General features: G+C 42.5%; 3 protein-coding genes across 5 annotated transcripts in view; 1 reads left to right on the top strand and 2 right to left on the bottom strand.

The window, feature by feature from the left end:
• si:ch211-217a12.1 (alanine aminotransferase 2-like) overlaps positions 1 to 8,976 on the top strand; it is a 15,945-nt gene extending 6,969 nt beyond the window's left edge. For 2 of the 3 annotated variants that reach the window (XM_005912089.3, XM_005912090.3), the window contains exons 3-12: positions 822 to 911; positions 1,478 to 1,586; positions 1,770 to 1,903; positions 2,294 to 2,537; positions 2,738 to 2,817; positions 3,030 to 3,166; positions 3,660 to 3,834; positions 5,566 to 5,721; positions 5,811 to 5,923; positions 8,489 to 8,976. In XM_005912089.3, coding sequence (XP_005912151.1) covers positions 822 to 911; positions 1,478 to 1,586; positions 1,770 to 1,903; positions 2,294 to 2,537; positions 2,738 to 2,817; positions 3,030 to 3,166; positions 3,660 to 3,834; positions 5,566 to 5,721; positions 5,811 to 5,923; positions 8,489 to 8,579 — 1,329 coding nt within the window. In that variant the 3' untranslated portion in view covers positions 8,580 to 8,976. Of the gene's footprint in view, positions 1 to 561; positions 728 to 821; positions 912 to 1,477; positions 1,587 to 1,769; positions 1,904 to 2,293; positions 2,538 to 2,737; positions 2,818 to 3,029; positions 3,167 to 3,659; positions 3,835 to 5,565; positions 5,722 to 5,810; positions 5,924 to 8,488 lie in introns of all 3 variants that reach the window. The other variant, XM_005912092.3, reaches the window with a different exon arrangement.
• An 80-nt stretch (positions 8,977 to 9,056) lies between these two features.
• Positions 9,057 to 12,852, bottom strand: pdia4 (protein disulfide isomerase family A, member 4). The gene is made up of 10 exons (XM_005912088.3): positions 12,517 to 12,852; positions 12,081 to 12,255; positions 11,697 to 11,902; positions 11,475 to 11,613; positions 11,181 to 11,386; positions 10,913 to 11,071; positions 10,614 to 10,765; positions 10,211 to 10,367; positions 9,860 to 10,093; positions 9,057 to 9,747 (listed from the first exon to the last, which is right to left on the bottom strand). Exons 1-10 carry the CDS (start codon positions 12,590 to 12,592, stop codon positions 9,332 to 9,334), a joined length of 1,920 nt encoding a protein of 639 aa, XP_005912150.1. The 5' UTR covers positions 12,593 to 12,852; the 3' UTR covers positions 9,057 to 9,331.
• Positions 12,853 to 14,359: 1,507 nt separating this feature from the next.
• The window catches only part of LOC102292610 (polycystic kidney disease 1 like 1), a 19,818-nt gene continuing 8,859 nt past the window's right edge, over positions 14,360 to 25,318 (bottom strand). The window contains exons 17-51 of the mRNA XM_042221108.1: positions 25,118 to 25,238; positions 24,887 to 25,022; positions 24,446 to 24,638; positions 23,918 to 23,974; positions 23,483 to 23,833; positions 23,174 to 23,401; positions 22,863 to 22,976; positions 22,573 to 22,724; positions 22,354 to 22,454; positions 21,887 to 22,085; positions 21,689 to 21,772; positions 21,144 to 21,351; positions 20,661 to 20,767; positions 20,419 to 20,518; positions 20,200 to 20,328; positions 19,898 to 20,071; positions 19,619 to 19,805; positions 19,436 to 19,527; positions 19,014 to 19,330; positions 18,818 to 18,902; positions 18,538 to 18,723; positions 18,336 to 18,454; positions 18,150 to 18,260; positions 17,953 to 18,061; positions 17,730 to 17,798; positions 17,435 to 17,520; positions 17,116 to 17,350; positions 16,906 to 17,010; positions 16,507 to 16,647; positions 16,241 to 16,375; positions 15,833 to 16,057; positions 15,485 to 15,649; positions 15,142 to 15,294; positions 14,929 to 15,026; positions 14,360 to 14,826 (exon numbers count right to left, since the gene is read on the bottom strand). Coding sequence (XP_042077042.1) covers positions 14,610 to 14,826; positions 14,929 to 15,026; positions 15,142 to 15,294; positions 15,485 to 15,649; positions 15,833 to 16,057; positions 16,241 to 16,375; positions 16,507 to 16,647; positions 16,906 to 17,010; positions 17,116 to 17,350; positions 17,435 to 17,520; positions 17,730 to 17,798; positions 17,953 to 18,061; positions 18,150 to 18,260; positions 18,336 to 18,454; positions 18,538 to 18,723; positions 18,818 to 18,902; positions 19,014 to 19,330; positions 19,436 to 19,527; positions 19,619 to 19,805; positions 19,898 to 20,071; positions 20,200 to 20,328; positions 20,419 to 20,518; positions 20,661 to 20,767; positions 21,144 to 21,351; positions 21,689 to 21,772; positions 21,887 to 22,085; positions 22,354 to 22,454; positions 22,573 to 22,724; positions 22,863 to 22,976; positions 23,174 to 23,401; positions 23,483 to 23,833; positions 23,918 to 23,974; positions 24,446 to 24,638; positions 24,887 to 25,022; positions 25,118 to 25,238 — 5,289 coding nt within the window. The 3' untranslated portion in view covers positions 14,360 to 14,609. The remainder of the gene's footprint in view (positions 14,827 to 14,928; positions 15,027 to 15,141; positions 15,295 to 15,484; positions 15,650 to 15,832; positions 16,058 to 16,240; positions 16,376 to 16,506; positions 16,648 to 16,905; positions 17,011 to 17,115; positions 17,351 to 17,434; positions 17,521 to 17,729; positions 17,799 to 17,952; positions 18,062 to 18,149; positions 18,261 to 18,335; positions 18,455 to 18,537; positions 18,724 to 18,817; positions 18,903 to 19,013; positions 19,331 to 19,435; positions 19,528 to 19,618; positions 19,806 to 19,897; positions 20,072 to 20,199; positions 20,329 to 20,418; positions 20,519 to 20,660; positions 20,768 to 21,143; positions 21,352 to 21,688; positions 21,773 to 21,886; positions 22,086 to 22,353; positions 22,455 to 22,572; positions 22,725 to 22,862; positions 22,977 to 23,173; positions 23,402 to 23,482; positions 23,834 to 23,917; positions 23,975 to 24,445; positions 24,639 to 24,886; positions 25,023 to 25,117; positions 25,239 to 25,318) is intronic.

The raw sequence follows: 25,318 nt of genomic DNA on the forward strand, positions 1-25,318 counted from the left end.
ATTATTAGGTTATTTACATTACTTAAAGCAAAAATTGGGAAACGTAAAGTCCGAAGTCTTTATATTAAGGGCCATCAGTCAAACAATACTGTTTGCCCTGGGTCTAAACAGAGCGCGTTGTGTGCGATGTCTTCTTTTGCGCATGTCGGCCGCTTTGAGCGTTCACACTAGGGAGCGTTTGCTGTCGCATTTTATTTGTAGTGTGAACAAGCAGACAAAAAAATCGGATTTGATCAAAAAATCGGAATTGAGCATTAAGACCTGCAGTGTGAACGTAGCCTAAATGTCTGACATGCTTGTCAGAAAGAAAACCTTCTCTTGTGATCGTGTTGAAATGGTGATCCCGTTCTCATACAGACTTTATTATTTAGTATTTTGAGATTTTATGTGTAGTAATCAGTTATATGCTTGTAAGCTATAACCTGGGGTTGCTCAGATTAGGAGCACAGCAAAGGTGATTACTTTGCAATTCTCAATTCTGCTTCCTATGAGTCTTTGTTTTAATCTCTCCCTACAAAGAGTCTCTTATGCCGGGTATGCTTCTCATCTGCTCTTCTCCAGATGTCAGTTATGATGTAATAACCATAATCATTTTAACCATGATTGATGTTGGATGTCAAAAGAAGGAACGGTGAAGAAGACAGGGAAAACAGTAACGTTTCTGCTTTACCTTTGCTCACTTGTTTCCTCCTCACTTACTCCTTTTTTACACGTCCAAACTTGTTTGGTGAGCATATGTTCCTAGAATTAACAATGCAAACATTTTTTTTCACACTTTGTTCAGTCACTGATATCAGGTACCTTTCTCTGTTTTGTTCCAGGGAGCGAAGAAACCTTTCACAGAAGTCATCAAGGCCAACATAGGTGACGCCCACGCTATGGGTCAGAAACCAATTACATTTTTCAGACAGGTTAGACCACTCTCTTGGTTAAAGCTTACAATCTGTTAATGCTTGTGTTTTTGCTAAGTAGGACGGACTCATAATTACAGAAGGAAACAAAACTGTATGACAGAAAACCCAAAACAACCCTAAAGCCACATATCAAATAATGTTGAAGCAACACATTCCCGCTGAAGAAATATTTAGTGGCCAGCTCCTTGTTAGTCTTGCAATTTAGGTCATATATTATGAAACTGGTGTAGCATGGTGGTGCAGTGGCTAGCACCGTCACCTCACAGCAAGAAGGTTCTCGGTTTAAACCATATGAAGCTTCCATGTTCTTCTTGGGCCTCTGGGTTTCCCCCAGATGCCCAAAAGCCATAGATGTCTATGTCATATACACAGTACTTTCAGCACTGAGATGAAATACTCAAATAGAAGCTTAATGGTGGCATTTTAGTGTAACTTTCGATATTGGATTTAAAATTAAACAACATGAACAATAAATGCTTAACTTTGCAAATAATTACAGATTGAATAAGTCACAGTGGTCACAGTTGTGGGACATGTAGTGATTTTTGTTCTTTTCCTCTCAGGTTTTGGCTCTCTGCTCTTATCCAGCACTGTTGGAAGATAGCAAGTTTCCTGAGGATGCCAAGCAAAGAGCACGGCGCATTCTTGAGGCCTGCGGAGGCCACAGTATAGGTCAGACAACTCCCCCTCACTACACCAACCACATTCTCTGTCCCAGTCCTTCAGCACCTATGTCACTAGCATCTACGTCTATTTGTCTGCTTATCAATCATTAATTTGGACAGTCTGATCTCTGTGTAAACTGGTCAACTAAATATGTTACTTGTTAAACAAAGTTCATTGTCATATCATTAGGGGCCTACAGTGCTAGCCAGGGGATCGAGTGCATTCGTCAGGATGTGGCACGCTACATCGAGAAAAGAGACGGTGGCATCCCCTCCAACCCCGACAACATCTACCTCTCCACTGGGGCCAGCGATGCCATTGTGGTATGTGCTGACTCACTTTGCTGCTGTACAAATGGCAACTGAGGACAGGTGCTTTAGTCAGCTTTTGTTAAATATATACTTATCTGTACTTTGTACATCTCTAATACTACTCCACCCACAGACCTTTGTCTGTCTCACTTTTTTGCAACCCAATCAGGCTGCTGAATGACCTTAAAATACCCTAACTCCTGCACTAAAGATCCTGCAGTATGAAACTTGTTTTTCCCCAATATGTTTCTATGTAGGTGTTAAAGTTTGTCTCCCAACAAAATTGATTGTTTGTACTCTTCTTTTTAATGTACACAATCAACCCAACAGTCCATACATAGTCTCCATAATAACGACACTCCACTCTGTCCTCCTTTTTCTCTTTACACCTTCCAATCCAAGACCATATTGAAGTTGCTGGTGTGTGGGGAGGGTCGTGACCGAACAGGAGTGATGATCTCCATCCCTCAGTACCCTCTGTACTCAGCTGCCCTGGCAGACCTGGGCGCTGTCCAGATAAATTACTACCTGGACGAAGACAACTGTTGGAGTCTGAACATCACAGAGCTCAGGAGAGCGCTCAGTGCCGCGAGGGAGCACTGCAATCCTCGTGTCCTCTGCATCATCAACCCCGGAAACCCCACTGGTACACCTCTTTGCAGTTTCTCCATGTGACGTTAAGAAGCTGCTGATGTTTTAGAGTCTTGTTGTGTATGTGTGGACCAAAACCAAACCTAGTTAACAATAATATTTGATCTTGGACAGTTAAGACTTCAAAGACATTTAGTTTATTCTCTGTCTTCACACACTTCTCCTAATTATCAAACTCTCTGCCCTGTGTGACAGGTCAGGTCCAGAGCAGGCAGTGCATCGAAGATGTGATCCGATTTGCTAAAGAGGAACATCTCTTCCTCATGGCCGATGAAGTACGTATTTCACATTCTGTTTTGTGTCCGAGTGCAAACTTTTACGCTTTAAAGGTTTCTTTCAAACTTACTGCACTGCAGCAGTTGTTTCTTTTACTTTGCTAATATTTTATCATATACACCAAAAGGGTGTGAGAGAAATGTCTTTGATGTTTATAATATACTGAAGTGTTATTAATGTTAATAAAGCCATGTTTATTTTATTTTTTTAGGTCTACCAGGATAATGTATACGCAGAGGGCTGCCAGTTTCACTCTTTTAAGAAAGTTCTGTTTGAGATGGGACCGGAGTACTCAAACACAGTGGAAATGGCTTCGTTCCACTCCACCTCCAAATGTTACATGGGAGAGTGAGTATCTCACACAGATACAGCCACACACATGCACACGCCATAAATATAAAGAAAATAAAGTGAAAGCCAGTAAATATGAGTGGAAGCAGTAAACAAGATTAAAATACACTAAAAAAAGAAATTTGTTACATATACACAATGTAAAATTTTACATTTATTAGAATCTGGTTAAGTGAAATTGACTTGATTGCTTTTCTGGTTATACAAAGCATATTCTCTTAATGATTCATTGTTTGAATAAATAAACCTTTGATTTTATATATTTCAGCTGCATTTTACTCAACATAATTACTTCACGTTTTCATTGGGGGTTTATGGTTGAGTTTTACAGATGCTTATTAGTAATGCACCTCAACTAAAACCAATAAACAAGCATGAAAACCCCACAGGGCAGCTGAAAATGGTCCTTGGAGTTGTTAATCCTTGTTGACGTGTACATCTCCTTCAGTTAGAGCAAACTTTACCTTTCTTGTCTCTGTTTGTTTTCTAGGTGTGGATTCCGTGGAGGATACATGGAGGTCATCAACTTGGACCCTGAAGTGAAAGCCCAACTCATAAAACTAGTGTCTGTGCGTCTGTGTCCACCAGTCCCTGGACAGGCCCTACTGGATCTCGTGGTGAACCCCCCACAGCCTGATGAGCCCTCTTATGCCACTTTTATGAAGGTCTGAGTGTATGCAAACAGAATTAACTAGTGCAAACATCGCCTCACCTAATCTACACACAAAAGCTGTGTTAGGTTTGATAAAGTTCTCAGGTGGCACTCAGTCAGATCAGGTTTTGAAATTTGAACATACAATCAGAGCTGTTTTCTTTCACATCTTCTGGATTTCTAAACTGACTACTCATTGTGGTCTGGTCTTCATTAAGTCTCAATTATAGATGACCACAATCTGACTAAACAAGTATGCAAACTGGTAACTCCCATAGATGTTCTCTTTAGCTGTTTGTGAGACTTACACAATGATGAGAAAGGTTTTTGAATCATTCCTTAAAAAACACTCCTGTTATTTCATCAGTATTTGTGGTGTCCGGATTGAGCTGCCCTGTTCTGGTTACTTCGTCTCAGCTGCTCCATCTTTTTCAATTATTTTCCACTGTTGTTGATTTACTTATGTTGGACTTTTGGTTACTGTCTTTATGCATTACATAACCCTTGGATGTGTCATGGACTACTGCCCCGAGAGGCGCCTGTAAAAAAAATTTTTATTGTTTCATCAATGAGTCCAAGGGATTCATGTTCTGAGATAGCAAAATGTCCTGTAACCATTCTGCTCCATGCTTCATGATCCAGAGTTAAGATGAACTTTTGGTGTTAGTGTGATGTGTTTGCTGTCTAAAAGTTTTATAGAACATTAATATTATATTTTGAAAACTCATTATTTTTGAAAAGCAGTAGTTTCTTTCATGTTGTCCATTGACATTTTATTTAGTCTGTTGTCTTCTAGCAAGGTGCAGAAATTGCTTCATACCTTTTTTTGAATTACACTTGGTTATGTTTTCGCCCATTTCAAGACTGCGCTCTGTGCTCTTGGCGTGATCTTTCAGTACCCTTTTCTGGGAGATTAGCAGCAGTCTTGAATTACCTTCCTTGTATGCAGTTCGTAAAAATATAAAGTGAACATTACACCCAGGTGTTTGCGAAGGCTTTTGTAACCGTTTTCTAACTTTCGGAGATCTGTAATGCTTTAAACCTTGTTGTAATCAAGGTTCGGTTCACACTGGTCTTTCTTAGGCACAGACTTTCACAACCACACTTTGAGTTGCTTTATTTGCTGGGAAGGCCTCTACTGCAACTCACACTTCCAATCTAATCTCCTTACTTGGTACACCTGACCCCGAGTAGCTTTTAGAGAAGTCAATGTCACAGAGGTTCTCTTAGGTTGGTTTTTCCAGCCTGCTTTGTGAGTAATTAACTCGATGTGTTCAGTGAGGACTTGAAAGACAGCTTGATCATCATTAATGTGCTCATAGCTAGTGCAAACCTTCAGTTGTCTTTGTTGTTGCAGTGTGTAGCTGCGAGTTTTATCTGTGGGAAAGTCTGATCTTCAATTATTGTGTAGTGAATGGATGGCTACATACAGGTATGCCACCATTGGCCACAATGGGGCTGGTAAACAAACGATTGTTTGTGTTAGATTCAAAGCCTACGTCCTGAATTACACATTGAAACCAGATATACATGTTTTTGTCTACCCAGTATCTTTCCTTACTATTTTATGCAGAATACAAAATAATCATAGTTGGTACTTCACCAAAACCTGGCAAATGAACGCCAAAGTTAAAACAGTACATAGTATCATGTGAACATGGGCTGACATAGTAGCATTGTATTTTATTTTAAACGGCTTTCCCTCATATAATGCTGACAGTTTTACCGTTTGTTTTCCCTCCAGGAGCGGACGGCAGTGCTATCAGCTCTGGCCGAGAAGGCCCGGCTAACAGAGCAGATCTTCAACACAGTGCCTGGTATCACCTGTAACCCAGTCCAGGGAGCCATGTACACCTTCCCTCGCATCACTCTACCTCAGAAGGCCATTGACAAAGCCAAGGTCTGCTCGATACACCCACTGCATCCCTTGAGTTACTCTTGTGTGCAGGCAATTTTGCTTATAAATAAGGTGTGTGTGTGTGTGTGCAGGAGTTGGGCCTGGTTCCAGACATGTTCTATTGTATGAGGCTGTTAGATGAGGAGGGAATCTGCCTGGTACCAGGAAGTGGCTTTGGTCAGAGAGAGGGAACCTACCACTTCAGGTCAGTATGGCTAAATTCACATGCTGAGTATGTTCAAATAGTTTTTGCTTAGAAAGATTTCAAAGTGAGAGAAGTGACCTGGAAGTATATGGATGGAAGAGCTGTTGGAATTATCTGAGCAAAAGAGCTCCAGTGTTTCCTTTATTATCTTCTGTAGCACAAAATACTGATATATTATGAAAAACACAAGCCTGTTAAACCCACAGTTGAACTACTAAATCTCCTTCTTGTCAGTTTGTTGCCCTGCATAAAAAATGTAGATTTGTGTAAGCTCTTTAAATCTAACTTGTGAGCAATAATAATTAAAGTGTGTCTGTATGATTTACGTTCATTTCTGGGGGGGGGGGTCTTTTGAATGATCATGAATTAATAAAAAAAATACGGGATAAGAGCTAGATGGAGGGAATTTTCAGTCATGGAAATCCTAGAAAAGGAGTTGATGAGGAGTTATTTACACTCTGCAGCAGTAAAACTTAAAAAAATAATAATACACTTTATTTATTTATTTAGATTTATTTCATTGTTTGGCTATGAGGGACATTTACTAAGCGAGGCAAATTAGCTTGATGCCGCAATCACAGGATCATCTACTAACGGTGTACTAATTTACATACACAGCCAGTTCATTTCAATAATAACCAGCATTGTGCCCAGAGCAGAGCAGATTTGTGGCTCAAAAGCCAGCAGACCCAGTGAAGGAGGGAGTCGGACCAAAATAACACAGTGTAAACGCAGGCCTTAAGTATGTGTTTCTTTGTGAAAACAGCAATGTAGTTCAAGCAGAGGCTGAAAAGGAATCAGTGGTTTTCATGAAAGGACAAAGTCTCTGATACAAATTCACACTCTGTGTGAGGTCCCGTCGGCTGAGACTGAGGTGGTGTACAGGGTTTATGCAGAGAAGCTCTGCGTTATTACAAACCTTTCCACTGTATAAACTAGGGGTGAGGGGGGGAAATTGATGCAGCGGTGATATTTTGTGTGGCAATATTGTATCAATACAGGGACACCAGATACTGATATTTTATTAGATAACTTAAAGTACTCTCAGAATACTGACCCTATGTCTTTGTTTTTCTAAAAAATTCCAACCTTTGTAATGAAGTAGTAATTTTCATCAGTTCTCATTTATATGACCTAACTAAATCGGTGGGGTAAAAACGTGTGGATTGGTTTAAACCCCACAGCACCCAGTGTGACGTTAGTCTAGTTTGATTCGGTTGTGGTTTGATGCGGTTTCATTCTCTACGCACTTATCAAATTTCTTATCAATTTTACACCTTTCCTTGACATCATGACATTTTTTCATCAAGGTCATGGTAAAGTGATTAGGAGGTAATTTTTGTACTAGTCAAACGTAACTACCGCCCCCTGCTGTCCACATTCAGAGTTGAAACTTTTCAGGTGTAAAATAAAACAAAAGGACATTTCACTTTGCATTCATTTTTAAGTCATATTGATATATATTCACCAACAAGAGAGAATGAGACATGAGACCACTTATATCTGTTTATTCTGATGTTGCATTACGTTTCTTTCTGTGCCAGTATTTTCATCTTGTTTGCATATGTGCTCCCACTAACACCCTCTGCTTATCCCCAAATCCAATTCCACTCGATCACAAGTTCTCTTGTGACATGAACAGTTTTCTTTAAATATGAACTTTTCAACTCTCCTACTGCCCTGCACTAACATTATGCTGAATTGTCTGAATCTAAATACACCTAAGATTGGGTTTTATTACTCCTTTGCCCTGCTGCTCTTCTATTTGTCTCCCTTCCATCCTGAAGTTTGAGAAGTTAAACTTCTCTATCTTACAATATCAAACACACACACTTCATGACTTCAGGAGAGTTTGTGATCCTGTTCACTCTGTGGCTCACTTGTGCGTGCGGTGACACGTGCCTCATAAGCTTATCACTCATCTAACTGTGAATTTCAGTTGTGCTGCACAGAGGCAGCTGGCACTCTGAAACTCAATCCGAATCTGCAGCTAACTAGTCAGTACCTGCTCAGTCAGTTCATAATGTAAACATTTTGATTTAACTGTGGAGAAAGTTTTACCTTACTAATTTATGGCTCAGCGGTGACACCTTGTGTCAGTTTACAGTCACACAGGTTTAAGTCTAAGCAAAGTGTGCATTTATATGAAAACAAACTAGTCAAAATAAAATAATGTAGTTTGTAAAACATGTTGAAAAAAAAAGCGTAATTCATTGCAGTTTTTACCTCTCAGCTGTATGAAGCTGATGAGGTGTTATCCTCACCCTGCCACACAGGCAGGGCAGGCAGTGTGGACACAAGGTTTGTGAACATGATAACTCAAGATGAACGTGAACTAGGATTTTCAAATGCATACTACACCTGCACCTCTACTAGGAGGCTGAGGGGTAGCACTGGTGGCCAACAGTATTTAACAAATACTCCTTGATCCAAAAACAAAAAGCTGTGTTGGATAAAGCCTGATTGTTTGCACCGTCCTTCTATTACGTAAATCTGATTTCCAGTTTTACAGCACCTCTACCGATACCTTTATCATTAATCTGAACCCACCTTTTCTCCGTCCAGAATGACCATCCTGCCGCCAACTGAGAAGCTGAAGGTGGTACTGCAGAAGATCCGGGAGTTCCAGTTGCACTTCACACAAGAGTTTTCTTAATGGTCCCACATCTCAAGAACCAACTGTTCAGTGCCAGTATCATTAAGTACCTTTACGTGACTGAGGCAGATGCCCTGTTCATGTTCGTACAGCACATGAAGATGTCAATAAGTTTCACTACATGATGCACTTTCTTAAAGTATTGCCCTGCAGGTTTTTAATGTTCAAACTGATGATAGTACTGATTGTCTCTGCAGTTTCTTACTCTGCTGGTGCATCCCTCTCCTGCCAATTCATTTTAAGGGATTACTTGATTAACTAACCGTTGTTTTATGCCCCTGCCACGTTGAGGCGTACTCTCTGGGCTGTTCACATGTCTCAGAATGTAGCCAATTGTATTAGTAATTGTTTTAATTGTTCTTAAATGTAATTAAAACCAAACACTTGTTTTCTGAAACTGCGTGCAGTGCCTGTTCCTATATTTGCAACACATTCTCGGGCATGACTTGTATCCATTAAACAAACACAAAGAGCCACTTCTCAGCGCTGGCCTGCAAATGTGCCAGCATTTTCAGTTTTATTTAAAAAGGATTAATCTTGAACAGTGCTTACATGCTTTCAGAAACAAGAAACCTGAATCTTGGAATGAACACAAACTAAAAGGATGATTGAAAAGAAACCAGCGCAGCAAATCAGTAACACCATTTTTGTTTAATTACTGCATTCCCTTCACCTTCCCAGAGGTTTTGTCAGCATCCTCTGAAACTCTGCACAAGCACGGTAAGAGTTCTTTGCTACTTCTCAGAGGAAGTTCAAAGTTCGTCTCTCTTCTGTGATAGCTTTGTGGCGTGCTCCTCCAAGAACTTACTGAACCCTTCTACTGTTCTGTCACCACCTTCGAATTTGATGGGGCTCTGCTTCTTGTTGCTCGGGGCGAAATATATCGTGGGGAAGCCTTCCACTTTGTAGCCGTCGTTGGGTACGTCGTTGGCTGTGGCGTCCATCTTGGCAATCACTAGGTTTTTCTCACCCTTGTACTTTTTGCCCAGAGCCAAATAATCAGGCTCTAATTTCTTGCAGTGGCCGCACCAGGGGGCGTAAAACTCGATCAGGACGTCCTTCTGGGTATCCATGACGATATCGTCAAAAGTTTTTCCTACAACCACCTTAACAGGTCCTTTGTTGTTCTTTGGCACCGGCTGGGACTTGATGATGGGTTTAAGCTTTCCTGTGGACAAAATTTAGAGTTTTAGTGAAGTTTACACATCTGTCAATACAAACTCTAAACGAACAAGTTAAGTCCTTCATGCAAAAACCCCACACAGATTTTTAGCACTTGCCTTTCTTAAAAGCCACGACAAAATCTCTCAGCACTTCTGAGTCAAACTCCTCGGGCTCCATCGCATATTTTTTGCCTCCATCTGCCAGAATTCCCACATTCACTTCCTCTCCGCTCTCACTCAGGCCCAGGCCCTTCAGCTCTTCCGCATAATCCTCCTCATCAGCGATAGCAAATGTATACTCTGGGAAGTCTTTGGCTACATCGAGCACCTTGCCCCTCCAGAACTGCGTAGCTGAAAGTGAAAGGAGACAAGGCGTATGTGTTACAGCACAGAACTCCTCCCGCATGAATGTTGCTGCTATTCACAGTAGTTGCAAGTGTAAGCAGATGACTCCTCCACCCTACTCGCCTTTTCTGTAGTCAAAGCTGAAGTCAACGCCATAATACACAACCACCAGGGGTCTTTTCGTGTAGCGTTTAGCATCGTTGCTTGGTTTTCTGTGTCCCACAAGAGGAATTACATGTTTTTTGAAGAACTCTTGCACGTCAGACACCACCGTCGAGTCCTGTGTTATGAAGAAGAACATGTTGATGTCAAATGTTTTCCCCCCCCCCAACGCAACACTGCTGACATTTGCAGATCAGAGTAGTGCAACAATCAAAACGATAGCTGCTGCTAGGCGATGCAGTGCATTTATGCACCAACGGTGACTGAACGAAAGCACAGCCATTTGCAATGCTGATGAGTTTCAGACACACTGAAACAAAATTCAAATCAGTCACAACAATCTGTTGGAAGTAAAAGACTCCACCTTGACTGAAAACGTGCGAGACGATGGCTCGTGCTTGGAGCGGAATTTTTCAGGCTGGACAATAACGACGTGACCGGGAGAAACTTTGAGCAGTTTGGCCACTTCGGCACTGAAGGAGTGACGGAAAGTGAAGTCCTCCCTTAGCGAGTTACCTGCAAGCCAAACAGCAGTGAATACAGTTAATACATATGCAAATCCCAAAGAACTCCAGAGAACTGAAGATGAGTGATATCAAAACCCAGAGGCGAGGGGGAAAAAAAACAAAAAAAACTGTACGCTATTTTTATGGAATTACTTACAAGCTTCAATGTAGATGTCATAGGCTGCATCCTGCTCGCTGGAAAACACTCCGACTATGACAGCATCATCGCCATCTTTGATGAGCTCCTGGATCTGTTTCGCTGCCTGTACCTGCTTGGAGGGCGGCCCAGCCTGCTCACTCATATAGTCAACAATCCCTATGGAGAAGGTGGAAGACATGGATCAGCTTTGTTAGAGGATGAAAAGAAGCCAAATGTACATGCTGTGCCAAACCGCAGTATACATACTACACATTTTGTGACCTACCATTTTTTTCTCTGGGTCCGTTGTATTCAAACACCTTGCCCTTCCTGAAGATCTTCAGAGTAGGATAGCCTGTGACCCCGAAGCGTGAGGCGAGCTCGCTTTCCACTGTGGCGTCCACCTTGGCCAGAGGGATGGGAGGAGTGCGCTGGCTCAGTTCCTTGGCCGCCTTCTCATACTCTGGAGCCAGACGCTTACAGTGTCCACACCTGGAGGTGATAATTCGTTTATTACTTCCCCCCCTCAGAGACCATCTACAGTTTATGGCATCTAACCAGTACTTCATAACCGACTCACCATGGGGCGTAGAACTCCACCAGGATGATGTCTGCGTTATTTACAGTGTCATCAAAGTTGTCTTTGGTCAGCACCAGTGTGGCTTCAGGAGGGGGCTTCCAATCTGGTTGAGCCACCTCTTTAACACGCTCCACAATGGCTGCAGGAAACTGATAAAATTAGCCATGCCGGTGCTTCATTTGTTTAACAAAATGATGCTCAGACTGGACAAACCACTCTTACCCTTCTCTGTCCGCTCTCCGTCATAGTCCACAGGCTCCCCGTTTTTAAGGATCTTTATGGTGGGATACCCAGACACATCGAACCTGCTCCCCAGACCACTGGCCACTGTCGCATCCACTTTGGCTACAGGTATAGGAGGGTCATTCTCCTTGAGCGTCTGGGCAATTTTTTCATATTCTGGGGCAAACTGCTTGCAGTGACCGCACCTAAAGTATACCAAAAACAAAGGGACAGAGATAATGCAACAGGATGTAGACAGGAAGAGGCACGCTGTAAAGTTTGCATGGCTCATTGGTTACAGTTTGAAAACAATCAGAGCTTCTTCTGTTTCTCCAACTCACTCAGACTCATAAGGATTTCAGTAGTTTGGCACATCCAACTTACCATGGAGCGTAAAACTCCACCAAGACCGTGTCTTTGCCCTCTATGAAGGTGTCGAAGTTGTTGTCGGTGAGCACCAGCACCCCGTTCTCTTCTTTCACCTCTGTATCGTCGTCTTCATCATCCTCTTCATCGTCACTGTCCTCTTCATCAGTCTCCTCTTTGCTTTCTTCAACATCTAAACACCAAATAAGCAAGCAAACAGAGCACACACTGATTTCAGTCCGTGTCAGATCCACCACAGCCTGGATTCATTTCTTGCGTGCATTCAGTGAAGACCCTAAAGTGGATTTATTCAAGTGTGTTGACATTAGCGGTCCTGTTAGCTGGCAAGCTAACACAACTACACTAATTAGCTCGTTAATTTTAACACAATAAGCCGACCTTCCTACTTCAATAAATAGTTCAGCTGCAGGGTTGTACGAATGCCCACACTCACCCTCTTCACATCTGCTGACAGTCGCGAAATGTGCAACGCCAAGCAGCACAATTAGCAGCAGAGCAAGCTTCTTCATTGTGTCCACAGATGATACGGCCCCGCGTCAACCGTTGTTGCTGCTCGATCACGAGTAGCCGGCTAATTAACTTAGCTAATAAAAAAGGCTGATGAATGTCATCAAAAACACTGCGGGCTGCACAGACCAGCCGCCCGGATCAATACTGATGTGTGGCCCCACCAACCTTTAGCATACCTTTCATACAAACTAGCCCTTCAGAAAGCACACAGTTCACCACCCCCTCCTCCTCCCCTGTACTGGAACTTGTCTGACTTGCCACGTCGTGATTGGACGCCATCATCGACTGTCCTCCAATCACACGTCGCCACTCAATTCCTGAGGCTGAAACGTTGACAGATACTATTGGATGCTTTTGTTTACTGTTTTCTGGCTCACGGCAAAGTTTTTCAAAGCGTTTGTTTGTTTAGTTTCATAATTTTAAAAGTATTTTTCATGTTTTAAATGAGTGTTAACAGTACCTTAAATATATATGGTACACAAATAATTAATAGTCACTGCATAGGACTATTTTTAGCCTGATGTTTAGAGGATTTAGGGAGGAAATTATTCATTAAACAGGAGGAGATGGCCTGGTGATCTGTCTTTACATGTTTACAGCTTCCTGTGTTGAAGACAACAGAAACCCATAAGGGTCATTTTCATATCTTACTGTTCCAACTCCACTTCTTTTTCTTTCGACAGTTCCCTTTATGGGATGTCACAGCAGTTAATCTACCTCCATGCATCTCACCCTCCCCTGTCACACCAGCCCTCTGCATGGCCTCCTTCCCTACTTCCATAAATGTTCCAAATGTCCATACCAAATATCAACACTGCTGAAATCTGGTATTTATACTGGACTGATATTAAGTCAACAGCATTGATACTTTGTTTCTGTCCTCTGAGTTCAGTATGTAACCCAATGAATTGTTATTGTTGGTTTGTTTTTGTTTTAGAAATGAACAAGTATACCTTAAAGATGCACTATGAAAAATGTCTGAACACTTTTGTGTTGCTTGTATCGACAAGCCAGTATCGACATAGGCAATACTGGCCCTGTGTTTACTTGGTATTGAATCGATACCAAAATCTGGAGTATTGAACAGCACTACTCTTTGGTCTTCCCTTTTTCCTCCTGCCTGTCACCTCTATCTTCAGAATCCTTTGGCCTCTGTTCCTTCTCCGTGCATGTCCAAGCTGTCCAAACTGCTTAACCTGATCTGTCCCTCTGATGCCCTCATTTCTAGTCATGTTAATTCTGGTCACTTACAATGAAAATCTGACCATGTTAAGCTCTGTCACTTCCAGCTTAACCTCCTGTATTTTTGTAAGAAAGCAAAACTTTTATTCGTACAGCACATTTCAAGACAGACATCACAAACATCAAAAAGAGAAAAAAGAAAAGTTAACCAAACACAAATCTAAAAAGATGAGTTTTTAACTGTTTGTAGAAAGAGACCACTGAGTTTGCAGATCTCAGGCTCAGAGTGAAAAACTTCCAGACTCTGTGCAGTAAAAAGCTTTGTCACTGCCACTGTCTCCAAATAGATTGATGGATGGATGGGTTACAAACTTTTGTGCTAACAAGTTTTTAAAAAGTTATGCTACTACTGGGTAAAAATAACAAGTTAAATGTACCTTTTTGTAGATAAATTCAACAAAAATATTAATAACAGAGATTATAGATTATAGATATGAGATTATATCTCTCGGCTGGCCTGGGAACGCCTTGGTATTCCCCCGGATAAGCTGGAGGAGGTGGCTGGGGAGAGGGAGGTCTGGGCTTCTCTGCTTAGGCTGCTGCCCCCGCAACCCAGCCCCGGATAAAGCGGATGAAGATGGATGGATGGATATTAATAACAGCAGATTTGTTGCTTCAAATCATGACTTTTACCCACAACCTCGATACCAAGAAGAAAAGAAGTAGAAGGTTTGTTATGCATATGTCGTGCTGTCCTATTCCACATGCCTTTACAACAATTAACAAATATAAGAGTGAACAATGAATTCATGATTTGTTATCTCCATGAGGACTCTAGTGTTTATCTGGGACTGCTCTCCCAGGGTCTTCATGGACCAGAACTTTCACCACAACCTCTGGTGGTGAAGTTGTGTAGGCGGTCTGACTTTTGCCTGCTGACTCTGGGCATTTTTTGCCCTTTAAACTATCATCAGATGCCACAACAAAGTTGGAGGAGGGGTTACATCCAGTCTGACCGCTCTGCTGCAGGATGTCCTTGTTAGCCTGGGACCTATAAGTGTTATAGTTAGTCACATGATTACGTTATTCACCTTTAGTACCTGCTTAAAAATAATACCTACAAACTGGGTGAAGCCTTTTCTATTTCTGTTACCTGAACAGGTGAGACATAGTTGGGGTTCCTCCCAGATTTAACAAACATTGCTCATCTGAATGTGTGCCATTCATGATTATCTGTGACCTTGCTGAGCCCTAATAGAATCACACAGAGTTTCAAATATGTTGATTTTACTCCTTAAATTTATTTTTTTGTGTGTCTTTAAACAATCAAAGTTTATTTGTATGGCACATATATAGACGGATTCACCTGTGAGTCCATGTTGGAGGGCTCTGGTGTGGGGGAGATGACAGGACTCTCCTTCCTGTAGCGATGGGCTTTGAGGTGCAGGCTGTCAGAGAGGGCATTGAGTCTGAACAACAGTTCGTCCACTAAACTTTCACACTCCTCGAGATAGTAGGCCTGAAAAAAGGGAAAAGTCTATTTCTATATTGGAAGGAATCAAAATAATTTAGTCAACTGGCACATTTCTAGGAACAAAACAAGAGCTACTGACCACAATCGGAGTGTTTTTAAATTCAAGCTATATCTAACTACATAAAGCAAGCTAACTGTTCTGCATTTTTTCTTCTTTTTTGAAACTGCTACTTACCCTCCCCTCTGTATGGTTATCAATTCGTGCTTCTTCATGTTGCCCAGTAGTCAGCTCAGAGACCCTCAGTCTGATGTAGTTTGCCAGTTCTGCAATGGTGATCAAATTCCTCCTGTTGTGAGATCTTCTGGCACTTCTAACCAGTGAGGACATCACACCAATCACCTACAAGAAAGACACGATTCTTACAGAACAATGAGGTGATCTCAGATAGGGTTGCTGTCTATCACAGAAATCAACCTTTTGACAACAAGTTTTACAACCCCCCCCCACACACACACACACACACAAAACAAAACAAAGCAACCAACCACATAAACAAAAAGTAATATTATGGGAAACATGTACCACTGCTGTCCACACAACAGCAGACAGATACAGAACTCCACAGGTAAATACATCGCAGTCAGAGTGGAGGAGGCCTCTGTTATTGCTGGTGGCTCTGAGTCCCCGGTAGAGGACGCAGGGCAGAGTCCTAAGGAGGACGTGAATAGGGCTGACTGCCCAGGAGCTTTGAATGTGCAGCAGATGACCCAAGCAGGACGATGCCATCAGCAGGATCACACCTGAAATCTAGCACAAGAGAAGATGCAACAATTTCTAGTCATTTTGGCAAGAACACTTTGCATAAAGTACAAAATATATCAAATATCACCAATGTAGGTGCAATAAATGTCAACTGCTTTATTTTGCAGCAAGTACTATTACAGTGCTTGGAGTGAAGACCTTTCCTAAGGAGAGTTATAAAGTGTTTACCATTGGCCATAAAAGACTTGAGAATAAGCGGGAAAGGAGTTTAGCAGGGGTGGCAAAGGTCCTGTTCACCCTCAGCACAGCCACACACTTGATGGTGAGAAGGAAGAGCATGATGCCACGCAGAGTACGGAGAAACTGTAGAGGCAAACATATCTCTGCATTCTTAAAATGTACTCTAACTACAGTGCAAACAAGCCGCTCATAATGATCGCCTCACAGGGTTTATTCTTTATTTTCCAAGAGAAGGTGCTGTAAATTTCTCTCACTTGTTCCCAGGAAGCCAGGAGGCGAACGTCCACACGGCCTCTGTGGTTGTTTCTCTCCAGCAGCTCTGCAACGCTCATGATAACAGCGGAGTGATAAATGTGACACACATAGTGCACAAGTGTCGCTGTGGGCACACCGACCTGCAAAAGACAGAAAGAGGGAGAAAGCTGCGTTCACTGTGCTTCATGGATAATTTGACCTTCAGATAATATTTCTGTGTGTTTTGCTTGTCAGGGTTGTTAGACAAACAGCCACAGGTTACTTTATTCTTCCAGTGAGGTTGTCGTGATCTTGTTTGGATTAGTGTGCGCCTGACTGAGAGGTGGTGTGTGCGCCTGCTTTCTAAAGTCTTACAAATATTTATGCTGGAATGATTATTTTGTCTCGGGCAGACTTACTTCCACCCAGTTGCAAGGTGTTGTCCAGTATCCAATCAGCCCTTGCTGTCCCATACTGGACACTTGGCATGAGATTTGTATGAGAGACAAGTAGAGGAAGAGAAGCTGGTCAGAGGGGAGGAAGGAGAAAAAAATGTATTCAAATGTGTTGTAAACTTTAATCTGTAGCATCTTTTAAGACTCAGTCTAAAAGTTAGTGTAGTGTTTTACCTTGCAGACCATAACAGCATAGTCCCAGGCAGTAGGAGTGTGATGTACTCTGACTGAATGGACTTCCACAGAGGGCAGCAGGACACCGGTGGGGCTGCGCTCAGCAAGCAGCGTCACACTGGTGAACAAGTTCGGTGCGGGGCTGTACAAGGTGAATTGAACCTTCAGGGCCACCGTCCGTCCGTCTAACCAGCCAGCTGAACGCAGAAGTTTCAGTTTTGATGCAGAATCAGACCTGCAGGAGAGGAGGAGAACTGATCATTATTTGGAAGCAAAAAAAAGGTGAGTTAATCAACAGTTTCCATCGTGGATCTCTCACTTTGTGTGCCCTAAGCCAACTGTAGCGCTTGGTCCTGAGTAACAACTAAGGCGACCGCATAGCGTTGTTGAAGTCATAACAGGTACCTGGAAATTGTGAGGCAAGAAACACAACTAAAGTACAGAGACAGAATCTAGAAATCCAGATTTTACAGTGCCATTACAAGTTTAACAAATGTAAAGTACAGCATTTTTCTTAACTAATTGTGAGAACTTATAAGTGCAGGAAGTCACGCATTCTTTAATGTAAGAAAATATGAATCTATCCTTCTAGCAGTTCATCTTTGGTCACAAACCTCAGTTGGAGAGGTGTCAGATATTTCAATCTTCTGCAGGATTGGCTCTCCAATCACAATATGTGGCTGCTGAATGACATCAGAATGTCAAGATGTGGTGCTTTGGTTTGACTTTATGACTAATCTTAATTTTGAAGGATCAAAGAGAGGTGAACACGTGGTCAGAGTTTTCTTCACCAACCTGGAGTTTTAAGTCCCTTTGGAGCTTAAAGTCATAGCTTACCTCTGTTTTGGCTGTTGTGTGCTCGTACAGTGACTCTATCAGACCTGTCTGTGACCAGTTCCACCACTCCGTATGCTTTTGTATCAACATAAATGAATGATCACGGTTCCTAATAAAAGATAACATCTGATTTTTCTCTGCTTTAGAAGTAAGTGTGAATGTCAGTGAGATATACAGCAAGAGTGTTCGGGTGCTACCTCACAAAGTGTCTTCTGACAGCTCTGTTGAGCTGGTAATGTTCCCTGAATGAGCTGTCATAGGTTATACACATCATCAGGGAAAGCATGGCGACACTGAGAGACAAATCCCTGCATGAGAAGGAAAAGCACTTAAAAGTCTTACATCAAATATAGAGGGGTGCGCATGCATTCGCAAAAGCACACCTCAGGGTTTTATGAATAACAGCCTCTCTTCTTTTCCTCCTATGAGTTTTCCTCAGCTCTGCCAGAGTCGGTGGCCGTACGAGACCCAGGTACCGAGCTCGCCGTCGAGCTCGGAGCAGCTGTAAACGATAAATAACCGAGTTCACATTGCAGAAGGAAAAAACCAGAACAACATTAAACTCTACGAGCGTCTGATTATTACCTTTTTAAGGTGTGAGCGTCGTCTGTAGGGAAAAGCAGACTCAGTAAGCTGCTCTTCAGCTCCATTAATGCCTCTGTGGCTCCAAAGTTTCATAGCCTCAATATTGAATTCCCTCAATCTGAAAAAAGTATGAAAGTCTGATGTTTTTCTGTGCCAACAGGAAACAGCCAAGGCCACTGCAAGTATCTGTAAAAGAAAAACATCAAGATGATATTTTTATTTAAGGTTTGTGCCATTATTTAGTTGTGTAGCTGATTATAAAAAGCACATATTATGTTACCAAAGCTGGCTGAATGATGAAGATGCAAGACATCAGGGAGATGAAAAGAGAATGGACCCAAAGCAGAACCTTGCCACTGTTAAACCTAACACATCAAAACGCACAGAGAGGCTTCAACAGCGTGACACTGACACCTGTGATACAATATTATAACAGATAAAACAGCAGACATCACAATGAACATTACTTTCACTACCTCATTCCCAGCACTGCAGAGAGCACCAGGCAGGAGAGGGACAACAGCAGACACAGAGTCCAGGCCAAATAGACACGCCGCTGACATGTTGGTCTTTCTCTCAGTTTGTCGGTGGCATCATAATAGCTTCCTCTCTCAGAGGAAGAGTCTGGTGAACATCGTCCTTGGAGACCTTTCTCTTTTTGACCTTCATCTTTTGCCCTGGACAAACAAGCTCTTTGGGTTTCGTGAAACCTGCTGCTGTCAGGAAGGAATTCAGACTGTTTTTTGTGGGGTGCTTCATCCACATTACTGTATGAAACCGACAGGTCTGCGTCCTACAGCAGAAAAAGAAAGGTCAGGCAGTGATGTTAGAAGCTGTGAGAATGACAATGAGGAGAAATGGAAAGGAAGGGAATACAGAAACTATTCTGAGGTGTAACCTGGTATTTCTGCATCCAGGATTCATCCCACTGCTGGAGGCTGCTCCAGGAGAGACGGCGGTCAAACGTGCTGTCGCTTAGTGAGAGGGGGTCTGTGAGGAGATGATAAAATAAAAGGATAATGAACAATTCAAGAAAGGACACAACAAAATTCAAAAAGAGGTCCACAGAAAACCAATTTACCTTCAGAATATTCCTTTTCAGTCTTTCTGCATTTTACACGATGGACTCGTGACCCCGTCGGCTGTACCGCACGCAGTCGAAACAGGAAAGACACCGCTGTTGCTACGGGCAGCACAGCTACCACGCTTACAAGCCCATTTGTTACAGCACCAGCGGACACATCGACAAAACCCAACGCAAACAGCGGCTGCAAATACAAAATAAGTAGATGCATCATTGAGCTGTAGGTAAGGCATTTCAGAGCTCTTGCTCACCAAATCTTCAACTTTGAGGGCCTACCTGATCATCCGTTTGTGCGACGATTACTGCACCAACACATGCGTACCCCAACAGCAGCAGCAGACACACACTTAGTCTTTGAGTATGTGTGAAGGAGCTGGGAGAGGGGCAGCTGTACACGGATACCCACGTATGGAAATCAGCCAAGTAGTCATTAAGCTTGAGACGCAGCATCTGCAATTACACAGAGGGAGACCTGGGGTGACACAGCAGCAAATATTACATTAAGGTTTATGTCTAGTGTAGATTAACTCACTGTGACGATGCCGAAAATAGTTTTTATGTGAACATGAGTGTTGTACCTGAGCAAAGTTTATCCCCTGAGTGCAAACACGCAGCATCCTCTCCACTCGGCCATCGCCTTTGTTCGCAGCCAGCCAGCACTGGGCAGCAAACAGCCAAGAGCATCCCACCACATGCCCTCTGAGCACCTGAATAACAAGTCAAACCACCTTAAAAGTCCACTCATCAATGAAAAGGTGTGTTCACAAACAGTTTTTGTTATAGGATTTTTTTATTACCTCAGATACCTCCACCTGTGTAAGGTACCAATCAGGGGAAGGTCCAGAGTTGTCATGCCAGATGTGAACCCCCCACACTGGGCCCAGGCTTTCTGCTGCACTGTGGGGGAGCAAAGACACAGAGATTATAGCACGTGGTAATGAGATAATGAAAAATTACACTGATTTATCTCCCTTTTTCTTACATATTGAACACAAACACAAAGAAAAAAAACTTGTTTCTAAATCACTGAGGATTTTACCTAAGTATGAAGATGTCTTTAGAGTTCCTCCTGAACAGAGTGCATCCTGGGACATGTAGTTCTTTTGTCTGTGAGAACCCATCTTCACCATACAGTGATATGTACACCTGGTCAATATATAAAGATTAAAAAAAACATTAGTCTGGGAAGAAAAACTTTTAAAAACGTTTTTTATGTGATTAATTCTCTTACACTAATCTATAACATGTTCTGAATTAGTGTACGAAAAATATTCAGATAATTTAATAAAGCATGTCAAACGGCATCAGGTGCTGCAGAATGAGGAGTGTTACAGTTTATCTGCTTTACCTGCTCTGTATGCAGGGAATAGTATGTGGAAAACAATGGGAAAATGGGAAGAAAGACAACAAAAAATGAAATACACAAATACAGTGGCCATAAGGATCCAGGAGGAGCATATTTTGAGAACAGCTAAATACCAAAGGAGCTGATAAGTTTGAAAGAAACCAAAAACAGCCCTGCCTTTGCACTCATACGGGCTGCAGAGCTGAGACCCGTGTGGGTTGTAACTGCGTAGAGATACGGATCAGATGCAGAGTTGTCAGACAGGTAGTGAACCCTTTGACTTTGCGTTGCAACAACATCAGCTCTTTTACACGCCGCCAACCCCGCGACGTACAGGCACACGAACAGCAACAGCATGCCCAGCACTGTCAGATCAGTGGATGCGCTGAGGTTTCAGAGAAGCAAAGAAAAGGAGAGAGATGCCTTAGAGGATGCGTTAAATATCAACACTAATGTTATATTTCTATTTTTCATCTACGGTACATTTTGTTTGCAAAAGAAACTTACCGGTAGCTTCAACAGGTCAAGAGGTTGATATATTTCAAAATACAAATAAAAGAAAACAAATCTAGCAATCCTGTTTCATTTTATTACGTTTCAAACCTGATGAGCAAAAAAATCCTACTGTTTCTTTCTTCCCCCTCTTTTTTTTGGTAAAATGCATGTAAAAATATTTGTGCAGATCAGTGTTTTTTGTTATTTTCCAGGTCTCGGTTGGTCACCTTAGGAACGGGTTCACATCTGCTGTGCTGTGGATGCTCTGGATCTGCTGCTGCTTCACGGTCAGCGGTCTCAAACGGTGGCAGCTAGGATTCAGCAAATATAAAGAAGCATGTTAATCACCTCTGCATCCAGATTTGTCCTCTAGTGTTTGTTTGTTTTCTTATATTCTCACACACAGACACACTCACATGCTTTACCTGCAGCTGACAGCTGAATCTGTGTCTGCTAGCTGTGTTCTGCAGCCCTGATGTGTCCAAGCCCCCTGCTGGCCGTCCCAGGACAAACACAGACTGCTGTCCACTGTCAGACTGTAGCTTATCTCTTCAGTCAGGTGATTGGCTCTGGGTGCTTTACCAAAATCAGCATTAAGCAGTGCCAAGTGACCAACACCTGCAGCTGGAAGTTTTGGGAATTTGTTACAATATTTCCCAGCGAACTTACTCAAAGCATGTACATGTTAGAAAGATGACTTGACTGACTCATACTACTCAGCTAAAACATACATGGATCAATTGATTTCTATTAAGTTTAACTGAGATTCTGGGTAGATTTTTCACTCCACAAATAGATGATCAGTCTTAAAAATACTTTGTAAAAGGACAGAGAATTTAACAGAAGGAAAGACCAGGAGGGCAGAAGAGTCAGAAACAGAAAATGGTCTTACCGCTGAGGTAGGATGAGGGCAGAGTGATGCGTGAGGTGTTGCTCTCCCACCTGTAAATCTTGCGCAGATGGTGCATTCTAGGAGTCGGCTTTTCAAACATCCTGATACAGCGGACACTCACGGTTAGATATGTGCCATAGTCTCACCTTTCAGTCAAAACTCATTCAAATTATTCTGTTATTATCTGAGTATGAGTATAACACGGTGCTGTAATGATACCTGAAGAGCACCATGAGGGGAAACGCCTTTTTGGTCGTGGGTCTGAAGAGTAGAGTGAACTGGATGGACTGCAGCAAGTGTTCCTGGGTAATGTTGAAGCTGTGGTAGTTGACCCGGCTGCGCAGGAGGGTGAACTCCCACGAGGAGCTTTTCTGCAGCAGAAATTTAGTCTCGTGTTGTTGGAGTAAAGATACAACACTGCACGTTTTAAGAATTTCTTTTAACAAAATCTTATTATGAAGAACCTCTCATTTTCCACAAACAAAAGAAAAGGACAATCAGCAGCTCACGTTTCTTTGTGTGTGACGAAGCTCGGTGTTGAATGGTTGAATGAGGGAGGAAACGTGGATCCTTCTCCTCGTGTTGCACTTGTAAAGACTTAGGTCAACCACTGGTCCACTCACCTGGAAATCCAAAGAATAAGTAAGAGAGATGTCTCACCTTTAACCCTGTTAAGCTGAACCATGAAATAACTGGTAGAAAATGCATCATTCACAGTTTATGTTAAACAAACAAAACCGATAAAGGGGTTAGAGTTAAAAGTCTCACTGATGGTATAGATGTTAAATCACTGTATGTGCAACTACTGAGCAGGTCTCACCTGTGTAGGATTGGCCCAGGTGTAAGGACTGTGAGCAAGCTCGGTGAGCACAGTGAGGACACACGGTCCATGCTGGAGAAACAGAATCTGGATGAAAGAAGCAGGCATGTAGACCCTGACTGAGCCACTGTTTATGACTGTGGAGGTGTTGTTTTGGGATGCAGCATACAAATTAATGAGGCTGCTGCTAACTCTGTGCTCCTTGGTCTCATGAAACAAAATGTACTTCTGGAAAACAAGAAAAGGAGGATGAATTTCATTAAAAAACTAAAACTGTGGAGAAATAGTTTTAAATGTGTTTTGTCTCACCAGCATGAGCTCTGATGCAGCCTGCAGAATATCAGCTACGAGCATCACCGCTTGCTTTGCTGGAGGTGAACGTCCTTGTTTGATGTGGCCACTGGTGGATGAGTTCACTGCAGTGCTGTTTGGAGTGTTTTCATCATTTCTTAGGTTTCCATCAGCAGTTGAGTCTTCTTGTGTAATGTCAGGTGTGAAGGTGCAAGTAGTCACCACCTGAAGGCTGTGTGAAAGCAGGGTGAGCGCTGTATTGAGCACCTTCTGGTTTATAATGTAGTGGCGATAAGCGCTAGATGCAGAAAACTGCTCGGACATCATCTGAATGTGAGCTGTTACTCGTTTGGCACTTGCTAGTGTCACCTAAAAGGAATAAAGGAAGTATTAGAAACAATCTAGCATCTACAACCCTGCTCCCAGTTTGGTTTTGTGAGTCCATCCACTCACCTGACTTGTAACTCGTAGCAGGTCGTTCAGAATGCAAATATTGTCTGTCATTGACTCCTGGAATGGAAACATAACTGAATGATTAACAGTAAATGGACTGGTTCTTATACAGCACTTTTCTACTCTACATCAGCACTCCGAGCACTTTATACAACATGCCTCATTCATAAAAACACTTTCCTTTTTGATAAAGCTAGGACTGGATCAGGTGACCCTGAACCCTCTCTTAGTTATGCTGCAGTACACTAGGACTGCTGGGGGCATCCCATTATGCACTGGGTGTGTCTTCTTCATTCACCTCCACCTGTTTATACACCAGTGTTGCATTCAGAGGCTTAAACGAGCATTGATTAGTTGTCTTTTGCTCTCTTCTCTTTCCTTCTCTTTCCCCTCAGAGCCACGTGATTTTTCTTTTCTTTGATCAAAACTCGATTTTAATGCTACCGCTCTTCCTCCCAGAGAGCCGGGGCTGTAAAACAGAAAAAGAACATTGTTGTGTTTTATCACTTGTGATGTCAGTGCGTTTACCTGATCGCTGCTCTCAAGCTCACACAAGGTGCGAATGAGCACAGTGCGCATGTGCCTCTGTGCATGTGTGTTGGCCTCTGTTTCCAGGCTGAGTCTGTTCAGGATGCTGGTGAGGAGGCTGATGTAGTTACGAATCTCCACGCTGTTCCCAAGCTGCACCAAAGCCGACAGGTTCCTCACACCGGACTCCGACCTGGAGATGGTGAAAGTAAGGATTTGCATGTTCTATAGAATCTATATTATTGTTGACTTGCTCAGATTGATGCTTTGTAGTTTAACACACACAGTCGTTCTTAACAGCAGCTTTTTGGCTGACAGCATAAAATCCCTGAGCGTGCTCAAGCTCAGTGCTATTTAAATCACCAGCAGGCCCTCTTAAGTAGACAGCACGAGACATCTGCATATCATATCATCATAATATGATCACATGGGGGTTCTTACAGCTCAAGATCAGGATCATGATGGGAAGAGGAAGATGAGGTGTCCCTGAGGAAGCTTGGTTGGACTTGTACTGTGACAGGACAGGGTTTGGTGGCTGACCCATACGTGCTGCTTCTTATTTCTGTGTAAATAGTTACTGCGGTGACAACAGTAATAAGAGCAATAAAAAAATAAGAAAATATTAGAAAAATAATAATTCTGTTAAGCAACAGTGTGTCTTTGTGTGTTTACCTTTATAGTCATCCCTGGGGTCACCTGAAGGAAGGCTGAAGTAGTATTGGAAGTCTCTCCCCTGGTACAGTGTCCTGGGGAGTCGGTCTCCTACACTGAAGCTGTACTCATACACTAAGTCCTTTGGCACACACACACACACACACACACACACACACACACACACACACACACACACACACACACACACACACACACACA

The sequence above is a fragment of the Haplochromis burtoni genome, unplaced genomic scaffold, assembly GCF_018398535.1.
Source record: "Haplochromis burtoni strain Fernald_Lab_line unplaced genomic scaffold, NCSU_Asbu1 Contig_1, whole genome shotgun sequence".
Classification (NCBI taxonomy): Eukaryota; Metazoa; Chordata; class Actinopteri; order Cichliformes; family Cichlidae; genus Haplochromis; species Haplochromis burtoni.